Here is a 12,809-nt window from a genome sequence, read left to right as displayed (position 1 = left end):
TATACAGAAAGGGAATGGAGAAAGAAAGCAAAGAAAAACAACGAAAAAGAAAAAAAAATGTGTATAAAAAAAAAAAAAGCAAGGATCCAAAAGGTGCGCCCATTCAAAGGCGGTCGTTGAACCTAATTAAAGAAATTTTTGTGATCACACAAAAAACACGATCTTTAATGGTTTTATTTTTATTGCACCATTTTACCAGCGGGCGCTTATTTTGTATTCCTTTTTTTTTGCAATTCATCCTTTTCCCACCACGATGGTTTATCGACCTTTTTTCTTTCGTAATTGACCATATATGCTGCTGTCACTATGGCAATTCGGTGTTGTAACGCGTTTTTTGTCCCCTGTTGTTACGCTGTCGCCGACTTATTGTCTGGGGAACCTGTTTCTTTGAAAAATAAAAATAGACATTTCAAGTTGCCAAAAATGAACATGAAAGAAAAAAAACCAAGCAATGAACCAGAAATTCTTATATATTGCTTCCAAGATTCTCTTTTTCCGCCATCGTTCTTTATCAGCTTAAAGTTGTTACTTTGGCGCGTAGGCGTTGCTCATTTTCCCATGCTAGAATGAAAATCCGATCCCGTCAATTAAATGCAGCTTTTTTTTTGTTTTCTCTTGATAGAAACAGTTCGAGTGAGTGTTTCAATGCAGACCAACGTCATCTGACTCATTTGCCGTTTTGTCCCCTCATTTTTGAAGTAAAAAGACTGCATATTCAATATATGAATGACAAATGTTAATCCTTACAGGTCGTGTGCTTAGCAGAAATGACACCATCACCATGCTTTCAATAAAGCGACCGAAGTGATCACTAAATCCCAGAATATCACTTCTCCTCAGACCCGATGATCAAAACCAACAAGACAAAATAAATAGAAATTCATTATCTGAAATCTTTATAGTCCGTTTTTCCTTTATCTTCCCATCTCATTTGGCATACAAATGATCCTTCACCCAGATACATATCGGATTCTCTTTTAGCCAAGCTTACACATTGGAACTTCAGTAACAAAGTACATGATTGACAAAAGATGGTATCCTCAAGGAAATTTGACGATCCATGATTGTCTTGCATACTTTTGCATCATTTCAAATGGATTGACAGCTTTTTTTAAACCCATTATTAAGCTGTTTTATTACTTGGTATTGCAGCTAATCTTTCTCCTGGGTTGTTTCAAAGATTGCTGATGATAAAAACCTCTACTGTGACGTTCAGGGGCATTGTCCATCCGACGTCCCAGAGTGGATAATGTAAACTTGCGCTTCGTTACATCCTAAGGGCTGATTTCCGTCCATCTGTCCGGCTTGGTTATCAGTGATGGGCATCAAATTAAAAAAACGTAACAAAAATGAAGAATGTTCCTGTGTTATATAGTAAGATCAACTAATCCCGTGAGATATAGTAGTCGTTTTTATTCATTTGGTATCTTTTTTAGCTTTTTAGTTGCACAGGCTTTCACCGCCGGAAGCCTTGGTGTTAAGAATCAAAGCGACAATAAGGCCATACAGACCCAACACTTCAGCGAAAATCAAAATCAAAATCTGTTCGACAAAATAGTAAAGGGGGAAAAGAAAAAGAAGGTCAGTTCAGTGTTTTGCGACAAGATGTTTCAAGACGACTTACCATGCCAACAAACATTCTGGGTTGTTGAGCTGTAGCACGAACACCGGCATCACCAGTAATACCAATAGCAATACCAGCCGCAAGACATGCAAGACCGACACTTAAACCAGCACCCAACTGAATAAAACCACTAAAAAGAGTTTGCTTGATGGCCACTACAAACGCAATACGATAAATATAAAAAAAGGGTTAAAATATGTGTCACTATCTATCTGCGTAAGTTTGTACTCACAGCCACCCGACAAGAGGACAGACACGACAACACCATAGATACCCAAGATACCAGCCATGACAACAGGCACAATACACTTCAAGACAAGATCAGGGCGCAACACTCCCATGGCAGAAAGACCCACACCGGACTTGGCAGTACCGTAAGCTGCACCGAGACCTAAAAAGATATATACACCACATGCGTCAGTAAAAAAAAAAGCCCACGAAACGCCATCTCGAAACAGTTCCATCTTACAGCTGAATACGATGGCAGCAGTGCAGCCCATAGAACCAAAGAAAGGCGCGTAGACAGGACTAGAAGCATATTAGTACCGAGATTAACAGAGGAAAGCCCAGGTATTGCAGTCAATTCCATACCAATAATCAGCCATTTTGTGATAAAAAGTGAAACAAGTGAAGTGGTCTGGTGGGGAAGAGAATCGAGTTCGAAAAGCGCAAAACAGCTGGCAAAATAATTTTGTGACGTTATCTGTGTGACATCACCTTCATGAAACGTATTCACGAAGACTAACGTTCTCTTACTGAATAAACTTGCACAACTTACCTGGTGCTTCACAACATAGTCTTAAATTATTAGTAAATTACGACATGTTGAATCTGCTGCTTTCATCCGTGACAAAGCATCCTTCTCTATCTCCTAGCGGATGTTGAAATAGCCTTTCATTGAACATCCGCTGCTCCAAAATCACCAGAAGTCCCGATGTGTCAGCACAACTTTCTGTTCAAAATTTAAAAGAACCAGCAATGTCATGCAATAGCCTGCATATACTTGGGAATGTACAAAATCCAATCCATCATCAAAATGATATTTACATCTTGTAAACTGAAAAACATCTTTCCCCTTTTCATATTTCAAAATGACTCGCTATATTCACAAGCAAACTTAATCCGAGCACACAGGAAAATAACAACACGGCTATGTAGACGTTTACTGTAGAAATCCAAAACGAAAAGACAGTTGAAAGGAGAAAGTAGTATGTATATGTGTAAATAACATGATGATTTTTTCTTTGATTTCTGTCAAAGGAAAAAAAAATTACATCACATCTTCAGTGCCTGTGTATTTGCCCAGAGATGTCATGCCCATAATTTTGAAACCACCACCGCCACCTCGGATGCGCACAATACCATCATGGCTGTCTACACCAATCAACGAACCCAGTTCGCCACGGTGCTCGCCTAGGATAATCTTAACGTTATCCTTTTTACTCGGTCGCACAGGCTCTATGCTGTCGAAGGGTAACGTCGCAGATGTGTTGTTATCCAGGAGATTCAGCTTGCATGTACGTGCGTTCATGTTCACTTGAATCACCGAACCCAACTGTCCCTTATTGGCACCATGACCACCCGAAATGACTCTGACTTCGATTTCTTCAATTGGCCAGTCGGCCGTATTGTTTTCTAATCATCAATCAAACATTTACGTGTGAGTTGGCTCTGAAACGGATGGTTTAACTTTTAGAAACAACGACGACTGTACCTGCTTCATCAATGTGACCGTAATCACCACCACTGGGCATAAATGGTGTTTGCGGAATGGTGGTGGCAGGTGTGGTCGGCAAATAAGAGCCTGGTGTAGGTGCGGAAAGCATGTGTGCGGCCGGGGTCGGTGCGCTAAGCGCCGCTGGAGTCGCAGGAATAAGGTTGGCCCCAGGGGTAGGTGCTGTGTCGTATGGTGTAGGTGCATCTTCGAAAGGTGTAGGAGCAAAATTGGCTGCTGGGGTTTGTGGGTAGGGAGCGGGGGATGGAGCTACATGGCCATAAGAGGACTACAAAATACGGCGAAATAAATTTCATTAGTGAACTGGAGAAAAAAGCAAGAAATGATCTTTTCGGCGGAGAGATGATTCCTTGAATAAAAACAAAGAGACACTTACTGCGGGTGTGGGTGCGGTGAGTGAGTGGGCTGCCGGTGTGGGAGCAGCCTCGGTGTCTTGATATCGACTGCTCCATAAGGATGGTGTTTTACTGCCCGCTTCATTGAAGCCGGGAGTCTTTGCACTGGAGCTTCCCCAATGAGGCGTTTCGGCTCCCCACATGGGCGTTTTACTGCCGGATTCCCAAGCCGGCGTTCGGCCACCGTCATTGAATGCGTGAGGGTTAGGCGTCTTGCTACCCGAATCCCACGCAGGCGTTTTGCCGCCATCCATCGCGTAAGGATTGGGCGTTCGCGCACCGGAATTCCAAGCTGGTGTTTTTGCTCCCGACATGTGATGCATAGGTGTCATGCTGCCGTCACCGTACCGTCTTGGTGTAGCAGAAGGTGCAGCAAACTCGTTTTGCGGCGCACCAAAGCGATCTCGGGATTCCATGACCGGACCAATTGTACCTCCTTGACTGTCCACAAGGACCAGCTTGGCCTTGTCGACGTTAATGATTTTACAGTTGGTATGCAGTTCTACACGAGCCATTGTATCGGTGGTATCCTTGACAATACCAAGGTAGCCCTTGTGAGGACCTTGGGCAATTCGGACCGTCTTGGCCACTAAATTGTCTCGTCCGCCGCGGCCACGACCGTAGAAACCACCACGAGCGCCACCCCGACCACGTCCACGTTGATCGAAACCGCCTCTACCAGCTCCCATGGCATTATTACCGTAAGCCGATGGCCGTGATGGTGCCATGGCATTCTACACCCGCCAGTGTGAGCATACCCATGGAGGAAGAAAAAAAACAACAGCCCAGATTCAGGAGCCGAGGCACCGTCGCTTACCTGTGGTCGGTTGTTGGCCTGAACACTGACGACGGATCGTGTGGTATTCACCCAGACACCAAAGTTTTCGGTATTTTCGCGAGAATGTAAGAACACAAGATGACGATACAGATGAAGTACTGTGCACCGTCGTCGGTCCCCACTCACTTCCACCACGGTATCTCCGGAACGGATGCTATTGCCGTTACCATCTGTGGCCACCGCACGTTTGCTGTCACGCTTATTGGTGATCTGATGAGGTTGCACGGTACGCACTTCGCCATTCTGTGTCAAGACTCTGAAAGAGTCACGATCAATTTTGATAATGACACCCACGGTGTAAAAACTGGAAAAAAAAATCGAAACATCAGCCTTTTTTGGACTTCCAATGACATTTTTGGTTGATCCATTACAGCCGTCCGGGAGATACTTACTCTAATTGGACGAGATCATGCAATTCGTAATTGCCAATCATGGTTTTGCCCAAAGTGACTTCGGCGGCTTCTCGCAAATCCTTGGCAAATACTTTGACTTCCTTCATGGTAGCGTCGGAGAGCATGGTAATGACATTTTCATTGACGTTGACGATCATGCCACTTTCATCCTTGAATCGACCATTGATGACTTTGACGTGATCACCTTCTTTGAACTTTTTACGTAGTTGTCTTGGCGGCAGGGTGACACTCTTTCGGAATCCTTCCACGTCCAAAAGCACAACCACCGATGAATCGTTCACACTATCCACCACACCCGTACTGTGAATCATATCGCCTTCCGTGACTTCCACTGTATCGCCTGCCTGGAAGAGCGCCGCCGACTGTGCATTGTTGACGGCTTGGGTCGAAAGCGTGGACAGATCAATCATCGACTCGCCATCCTCATTGTTCAATTCGCCCCCGCCTGCAAATTTAGCCAACTCATCCAAAGTGGGATTGACTCCCTCAATTTGCAGTGCAACGACCTTCATATGCTTCTCAAGGTAACCGTTACGGAAATGATCGCTGTTGAAAACCCAGTAAGGACCCTTCTTTTGCAAACTGGAGATAAATCGATTGCCGAGTCGCTCGGGGTTGAATAGTCGTTGGGCCGGTCTTGCATTGGCACCCTTTTTACGTTTCAAGCCTGGATCGTCCTCATTCGATTGAAGATCCAAACGTGGAACCAGTTTCACACGAACGCTGTCTTGAGCATCCGAGACTTCAAGCACTTGGGCGATATCACCGGCATACTTGCCACGTTTGACTCGGACATAGCCACCCAAGGGAATTTCGACATCCTTCTTTTGCACGTTGATGGAGTCAATCATATCTTTGATCGGCACCAGCATCAAAGTGGAATGGTAGACAAAGGGGATGTTGGCCAAAGCCTGTCACAGGATGGAGACGATGATGAATTTATCCATATATAGAAAGATGTTGAGTCCCAATGCTGTCCTACCTGTTGCACATGCGCCTGTCTTCGTGCTTCAATGTAGATGTAACCTTTCAAGGATTCTCTGGCAAAGGCAGAAAACGTTTCCAGTGGAGCATCGCTGTACTGTCGATCAAAGTAACGTTTCATCAAGCCGAGAATAACGTCGCGTTCTTTACCAGGCTAATTCAGATATTTGTGTGGTGAGTTTCACATCATTGACAGGCCCCCAAGGAATGAAAAATGGCTATTCAAATTTTTCATGCGACAGATTGTACCTTGCATTTGATCATCCATAAATTGGGGTCATTGACACTAGGTAAAAGCAATTGCTGCGGCACTTCCTCGGAGGTCTTGAAGGACTGCGATTTTCGTCCACCGTATTTTTGAGCGTAAAATGCCGCGACCTGTTCGTCGTCCATATCTTCGACTTCTCTTCGTCGACGATCAAGATCCAAATGACGACGCTGAATGGCGGTGGCTGAAGGAACCTCTTCGTTTTCTTCCTCAATGAAGCCATCTGTTTTACACAAACAAATAAAAAATAGCTCGAATGTGAGACGATGGGGTCGACACCTGAATCCAAACTCAACGTTGGCTTTACCTTCACGAGTGTAATCGTCCTCTTCTTCTTCCTCATCTTCATCGTCATCGACAATGGCCATTTCATCAATGAAAGGATTGTATTTGCGTTTGGTAGGACGCTATTCATTGGACATTTTTTGGGTTAGACTTATGGTAGAGAGTCGAATTATACTGTTTGCTCATGTTAAAGATACATACGGGATCTTCGTCGTCTTCTTCTTCGTCTTCTTCTTCCTCCTCTTCTTCGTCATTGTAGACATTGTCGTCTTCTTCGTATTCGTCGGATCGTTTGCGTGCCATGGCGTGCAGGTTATTATGAATGAATGGGAATCACAGACAAAGGAAAAAAAAAGCACTGAAAGCCTGTTTGGAAACCCAGAAACGTCCCAAAATTTATTCGCAGCTCGGATGGCCCTCGTCACTCTGTGACCGTCTCTTTGAATCTTAGCCGGACTCTCAATTTCAGGCACTGATCCAGTTGTCCAATCACACAAGTCCATAATTATCTGCCTTTTTTGTGGAATTTCACTGTGACCCCTCCAGCCAGCCATGAGCCTCTAGCAAGGAACTTTTTCTGATAATAACACTATGAAATCCAAAGGCAGTAAATTACCATTAAAAAATTGTAAAAGTATTTTTATACTCCCCGAGTGAGCATGGAGAGACCACCCATGAATTGTCGCAGTTATATCATTGAGATGCCACTTTCTGTCTGGTAGCTGAATAATGTTCAGCCCATATTACACCCTTTCAAAATAAAAAGCGTCAGGAAAAAGTCAATGTCCTTTTATTAATCATTGAAGCAGCAATGTATCAGTCAAACAGGCGAACTGTGCCATTGGAAAAAAAAAATAGAAAAACCAGATACGGGCATATGATCAAAATGGCGCACGGAAGCTTTATGATCACCAGGTTGCTTTATTTGGCATATCCAATTTTAAGAAATTGGCGTTTTGAGAACAATCGATTTAGCAACCCCGATCCGACTATCCAACTTCTTCTGGGGTCGCTTTTTCTCTCGTATCCATCGGTATGTCGAGTCATTCTCTTCCCAAAGAAGACGAGCCTTTGCTGTTGAGTCAAAATAAAGGACTGGAACCATCAAAAGACTCGTACAACGGTTGTAGACAGGATGCCAATATAGAGCAGGCAGTGACTTCTTCGCCCGACATTCCTGACCATGTCGATCCGGACGATCATGTCGAACGATTAGGAAACACTTCACTAACGATTCTCACCATTTGGTAATAAACACTGCGCGCTCGCTCTCGCTTTACTTTCCCTCATATTTCAAGCTGTAATTGAAATACTATAACTTGAACGTTATCATAGTCTGTGCACCGGAGCGTTCTTATCCGCAATGGATACATCGATCGTCAATACAATTTTCAATGTGATTGGTACTGAATTTCACAGGTAATATTGATGAGCAGCATGTGGTTTCATCAGAGCATACAAGAAAATTAATCATCTCATGATGGACACGGATAGTGCTAATTTAACCGTATGGATCGTCGTCTCTTATATGTTATGCACATCATCCGTTCAACCATTGTGTAAGGACATCTCCTGATTCACCGTGAGAACTCGCTGATAATTGATCACTTTTCACTACGATGTATGTAGACGGCAAATTATCAGATATCTTTGGACGAAAGACCATCCTGACCATGATTATGTGCTTCTTCATGATCGGATCCTGGCTTTGTGGGGCTTCTCAGAATATTGTTCAGATGGCTTTAGCCCGCGCGCTGGCTGGCATGGGCGGGGGCGGCTTGATGATCATGTCGTCGGTGGTTATTCATGACCTCGTCCCTATACGACAACGCGGACAGTACCAATCGTATGTGAATATGGCCCAAACGGTATGGGACACTGTTTTTGAAACGTAAAAAACAAAACTTGATCGGCAGCGCCAAAATGACTCATGATTGTTGGCTGCATTGTCTGTATAAACATTTAGACCGGCGCCACCATTGGAGCCCCACTGGGTGGAATTATCAATGATTTTCTTGGGTGGCGTTACTGCTTCTATTTGAACGTGCCTCCCTGCTTGTTCCTTCTCTACATCTACGCCTATCGTCTAAACAATTACAATATTCCCAAACACAGCAAACCACTGGACGGCCTTCGAGACAAGCTGAAAAGAATCGATTTCGGTGGTTCCGCTCTGTGGCTCACGGTTAATTTATCGTTTGTCGCTGCTACGGCGATGGGTGGAAACACACGCGAATGGAATGACCCTTTGGTTGTTGGATTGCTCTGTGTTTCAGGATCTGCCTTTGTTGCTTTTGGTGCTTATGAATTGGTCTGTGCCAAGTTCCCTCTTATTTCGCCCAGATTGATCAAGAACCGCAATGTGGCCGCAGTCTGTCTCAACAACTTTTTCCTCAATTGCTCCACCATGGCACTCACCTACCTTATGCCTCAATTTTTCATGGTAAGCCAGTAACGCCCAATGTCATGAATCATAATCATTGTGGCTGAATATAAGACGCGAATTGTTGCGTTGTAGGGCGTATTGGGCTATAACCCATCGGCGGCCGGTTTATGGGTACTGCCACGCACGGGATTGACAGCTCTGGGCTGCTGGGCAGCGGGTCGATACCTTCGTGCGGTTGGTCGTTATCGTACGTTTATCCGCAGCACCATGGTATTCCATGTGCTTGCTGTATTTGCCATCTCGCAGTGGACGTATGATACTCCAATGTGGTTGAGAATCATTCCCATGAACCTCGAAGGCTACTGCTTTGGCACAGTCCTTGTTGCTACCATGGTCGCCCTGGTAGCTGACATTGATTCAAAAGGTAAAAAAAAAAAAAAAAAAAAAAAAAAAAAAAACCAATAGGGACCTGCCAGTTCACTTATATCAACTGCTTGTTTGTTTGTTTAGACTCGGCATCGGCCACTTCCATGATATATTTATGTCGCTCGACTGGCTGGCTCATGGGAAGCACCGTGGCTTCGACCATCTTGCAAGCCAACCTCAAGACATATTTGCTAAATACCATTACTGGCGAGGATGCTGAAAAGGTAAGCTGAACAGCTGCAAAGTAAAAAAAGCCCCTCGACTAACAATTAAGTCAATCCAAGATTATTTCATTTGTTCGTACATCCATCTCCGAAATCCAGTCTTTGGCGCCGGACATCTACCAGCTTGTCGTGGCCGGTCTTTATTCTTCCATCCACAAAGCTCTTCGATTTGCATTATTATGCTCTGTGTGCTGTTTCACTACCACGTTGTTCCTCAAAAATTGTCAACTCAAAGCAAAGAAATAAGGCAAGCAAAAATAAAGTTCATTTCAAATGATCTTGCCACTTGCGAGATTTTCCAGAAAATTGAGTTGCTCTCTTTGCTTTTCACTATGTTTTGTCGTCATTTCTTTTGCGTGTCTATCTGGTATGATTATCCGTGCACATTATACTCCGAGGAAGCTCGAGCCACTCGACATCGACAAGAATTCGATGTACCTTTATATATCATACTACGACAAAAACAGGAACAAACTGGCAGCCTTTCTGCATATGTCCAACAACGCGTTGGCTTTGGAAGATTGCACGTTATTGTTCCATCTTGCACAGCATAAAACAGCAGAGGCTATCATGGACAAAACCGAAATCACAAGGAAAAAGGAAGAGGGTTACTTGTCTTCTTTCATGAGTGTTTATAGTGAAGGAACAAGAGCGGGTTTGGTTTTATCAAGTGAGGAGGCCAAGTTTTAGGTTGGACAAAGTGCTGGAAAAAGAAGGTGTCGGAGGCAAAAGACGGTTTCCAATTCGAGGCGCTCACCGAAAATTTTGGGTTTGATGACATCGCTATCCGAAACGAACGAGAAGCGCTCTTTTTTCCCTTCCTTCAAGAGCTTTTCCACTTGGATTGTTATCTTTCTTTAAAAAATGGCCAAGCCAATTTCCGCACGTGAAGCATTTGAATTGCACAAATCGGCTGTGACCCGAGATTTCATTGCCAAACCACGTTTGGGTAAGCATACCAATGAGAAGCACTAATGACGAGCACCTCGTCTTTGCCTGAAACGGTAGTTTATACCCATTGGAACTCCATCTCTAACTAACATGGTGCTTGTTCCTCTCCTTAGACTACCGCACAGTAACGGGTGTTAACGGTCCCTTGGTTATTTTGGATAATGTCAAGGTAAAGCCCGTTTCTATAACAATATCATACCTTCTTTGCCTGCGGGTTCTTTGGTTTTTGACACTTTTTTATACTAAACGTCTTCGTGTCTTCCTTTGGACCTTTATTTTGTGGTTGAACTTGACTTAGTTTCCCAAATTCTCTGAAATTGTCGACATTACATTGCCTGATGGATCGGTCCGCGCTGGTCAGGTGCTTGAAGTTCAGGGCAAAAAGGCGGTGGTTCAGGTGTTTGAGGGCACCACCGGTATTGATGCCAAGCAAACCCACGTCAAGTTTTCCGGCAACACACTCCAGATTCCCGTGTCTGAAGATATGTTGGGTCGTGTCTTCAACGGTTCCGGTAAACCCATTGACAAGGGTCCCAAAGTGTTTGCTGACGATTACTTGAGTGTCGATGGTAAGAAAAAAAAAGAACCGGCTCCCCCAAATTCAGTAACCGTTTCATGTGGACTCTAACCCCTCTTCTTCTTTCATGATTTTAGGCTCTCCCATCAATCCTTACTCGCGTATCTATCCAGAAGAAATGATTCAGACCGGTATTTCAGCTATTGATACCATGAACTCTATTGCTCGTGGTCAGAAGATCCCCATTTTCTCAGCAGCCGGTCTTCCTCACAACGAGGTAAAGCTTTTGGAATTTCCTTTCTCGGTCTTTTTTTTTCATGAAGAAACATGAAACACGAGTCATAACCCTTTTCCTTTCTCTTTATTTCTTTTGCTTCAGATTGCCGCCCAGATCTGTCGTCAGGCCGGCCTTGTCCAGAAACTCGCTCCCACCAAGGATGTGCATGACGGTCATGAGGACAACTTCTCCATCGTTTTCGGTGCTATGGGTGTCAACATGGAAACCGCTCGCTTCTTCAAACAAGATTTCGAAGAAAACGGTTCCATGGAACGTGTGACTCTGTTCTTGAACTTGGCCAACGATCCTACGTACGTGCTTTGTCTTTTGGGTAGTGGTGGAGTCATCAATTTGAGTACTTACAAAGTGCGATTTTTTTTTTCTTTAGAATTGAACGTATCATTACACCTCGTTTGGCTTTGACCACCGCCGAATATTACGCTTACCAGCTTGAAAAGCACGTATTGGTTATCTTGACCGATATGAGTTCTTATGCGGATGCTTTGCGTGAAGTATCGGCGGCTCGTGAAGAAGTGCCCGGTCGTCGTGGTTACCCCGGTTACATGTACACGGATTTGTCCACCATTTACGAACGTGCCGGTCGTGTCGAAGGCCGTAACGGTTCCATTACCCAGATCCCTATTTTGACCATGCCCAACGATGGTAAGTTGCTTTTTGCCTTCGCTGCTGAGATGGTATGACATCGATGCTGACAGCGATGGTTTTCTGTAGATATTACCCACCCTATTCCCGATTTGACGGGTTACATTACGGAAGGACAGATCTTTGTCGATCGACAGTTGCATAATCGCCAGATCTACCCACCCATCAACGTCTTGCCTTCCTTATCGCGTCTCATGAAGTCCGCCATTGGTGAGGGTATGACCCGCAAGGATCACGGTGATGTGTCCAATCAATTGGTAAGCGAGAAAAAAAATTGGCTCGTTGACGGCAAGACCGATACTGATGTCCGTATCTATTAGTATGCCAAATACGCTATTGGTCGTGATGCTGCTGCTATGAAGGCTGTGGTTGGTGAGGAAGCTTTGAACCAGGAAGATAAGCTGTCTTTGGAGTTCTTGGAAAAGTTTGAAAAGACTTTCATTGCTCAGGGTCCTTACGAATCCAGAACCATTTACGATTCACTTGATCTTGCATGGTCATTACTTCGTATCTTCCCCAAGGAATTGTTGAACCGTATCCCGCAAAAGGTATTGGCTGAATACTACCAGCGTGACCGCAAGACCAAACGTTCCAAGGGTGTCTTTGATACCACCGAGGAACCTGAGGAAGAGTAAAAACGAGTGCAACGTCTCGAAAGGATGTTATTTTTTGTTTCCTTGACACTTTTCTTTTCTCATCTTCTTTTCTTTTCCTCCTTCGTTTCTTATTTTTTTTTCCCAAATACCACAATCACCTTTTTTTTTCCCTCCTTTTTGTTTTATTGGAACAAGAAAATAAACAGTAACTAGGAGACGCTCAAGTG

The 12,809-nt window shown here is 44.2% G+C and overlaps 5 protein-coding genes across 5 annotated transcripts; 3 read left to right on the top strand and 2 right to left on the bottom strand.

The window, feature by feature from the left end:
* Positions 1 to 1,349: 1,349 nt before the first annotated feature.
* BYT42DRAFT_363253 (V-type proton ATPase proteolipid subunit) lies at positions 1,350 to 2,440 on the bottom strand. The gene is made up of 5 exons (XM_051563238.1): positions 2,216 to 2,440; positions 2,094 to 2,152; positions 1,899 to 2,015; positions 1,625 to 1,779; positions 1,350 to 1,542 (listed from the first exon to the last, which is right to left on the bottom strand). Exons 1-5 carry the CDS (start codon positions 2,227 to 2,229, stop codon positions 1,441 to 1,443), a joined length of 447 nt encoding a protein of 148 aa, XP_051423290.1. The 5' UTR covers positions 2,230 to 2,440; the 3' UTR covers positions 1,350 to 1,440.
* A 184-nt stretch (positions 2,441 to 2,624) lies between these two features.
* On the bottom strand, positions 2,625 to 6,770 carry BYT42DRAFT_572337 (uncharacterized protein). The gene is made up of 9 exons (XM_051568595.1): positions 6,744 to 6,770; positions 6,565 to 6,664; positions 6,239 to 6,480; positions 5,988 to 6,143; positions 4,985 to 5,916; positions 4,572 to 4,896; positions 3,736 to 4,488; positions 3,339 to 3,627; positions 2,625 to 3,259 (listed from the first exon to the last, which is right to left on the bottom strand). Exons 2-9 carry the CDS (start codon positions 6,623 to 6,625, stop codon positions 2,895 to 2,897), a joined length of 3,123 nt encoding a protein of 1,040 aa, XP_051423289.1. The 5' UTR covers positions 6,626 to 6,664; positions 6,744 to 6,770; the 3' UTR covers positions 2,625 to 2,894.
* A 758-nt stretch (positions 6,771 to 7,528) lies between these two features.
* On the top strand, positions 7,529 to 9,879 carry BYT42DRAFT_572335 (major facilitator superfamily domain-containing protein). The gene is made up of 8 exons (XM_051568594.1): positions 7,529 to 7,789; positions 7,878 to 7,961; positions 8,037 to 8,101; positions 8,172 to 8,410; positions 8,509 to 8,985; positions 9,061 to 9,352; positions 9,439 to 9,578; positions 9,639 to 9,879. Exons 1-8 carry the CDS (start codon positions 7,578 to 7,580, stop codon positions 9,822 to 9,824), a joined length of 1,695 nt encoding a protein of 564 aa, XP_051423288.1. The 5' UTR covers positions 7,529 to 7,577; the 3' UTR covers positions 9,825 to 9,879.
* BYT42DRAFT_363197 (uncharacterized protein) lies at positions 9,612 to 10,333 on the top strand. The gene has a single exon (XM_051563237.1). The coding sequence runs from the start codon at positions 9,852 to 9,854 to the stop codon at positions 10,266 to 10,268; it is 417 nt and encodes a 138-aa protein (XP_051423287.1). The 5' UTR covers positions 9,612 to 9,851; the 3' UTR covers positions 10,269 to 10,333.
* BYT42DRAFT_572333 (V-type proton ATPase subunit B) lies at positions 10,304 to 12,806 on the top strand. The gene is made up of 8 exons (XM_051568593.1): positions 10,304 to 10,527; positions 10,643 to 10,698; positions 10,828 to 11,098; positions 11,184 to 11,323; positions 11,426 to 11,634; positions 11,712 to 11,986; positions 12,056 to 12,243; positions 12,307 to 12,806. Exons 1-8 carry the CDS (start codon positions 10,443 to 10,445, stop codon positions 12,619 to 12,621), a joined length of 1,539 nt encoding a protein of 512 aa, XP_051423286.1. The 5' UTR covers positions 10,304 to 10,442; the 3' UTR covers positions 12,622 to 12,806.
* Positions 12,807 to 12,809: the final 3 nt, after the last annotated feature.

Source organism: Radiomyces spectabilis (genome assembly GCF_025331425.1).
Source record: "Radiomyces spectabilis strain NRRL 2753 chromosome Unknown BYT42scaffold_7, whole genome shotgun sequence".
In the NCBI taxonomy this organism is placed as follows: Eukaryota; Fungi; Mucoromycota; class Mucoromycetes; order Mucorales; family Radiomycetaceae; genus Radiomyces; species Radiomyces spectabilis.
The sequence above is the reverse complement of the archived record's forward strand: the minus strand, read 5'-3'. Positions and strand labels throughout refer to the sequence as shown.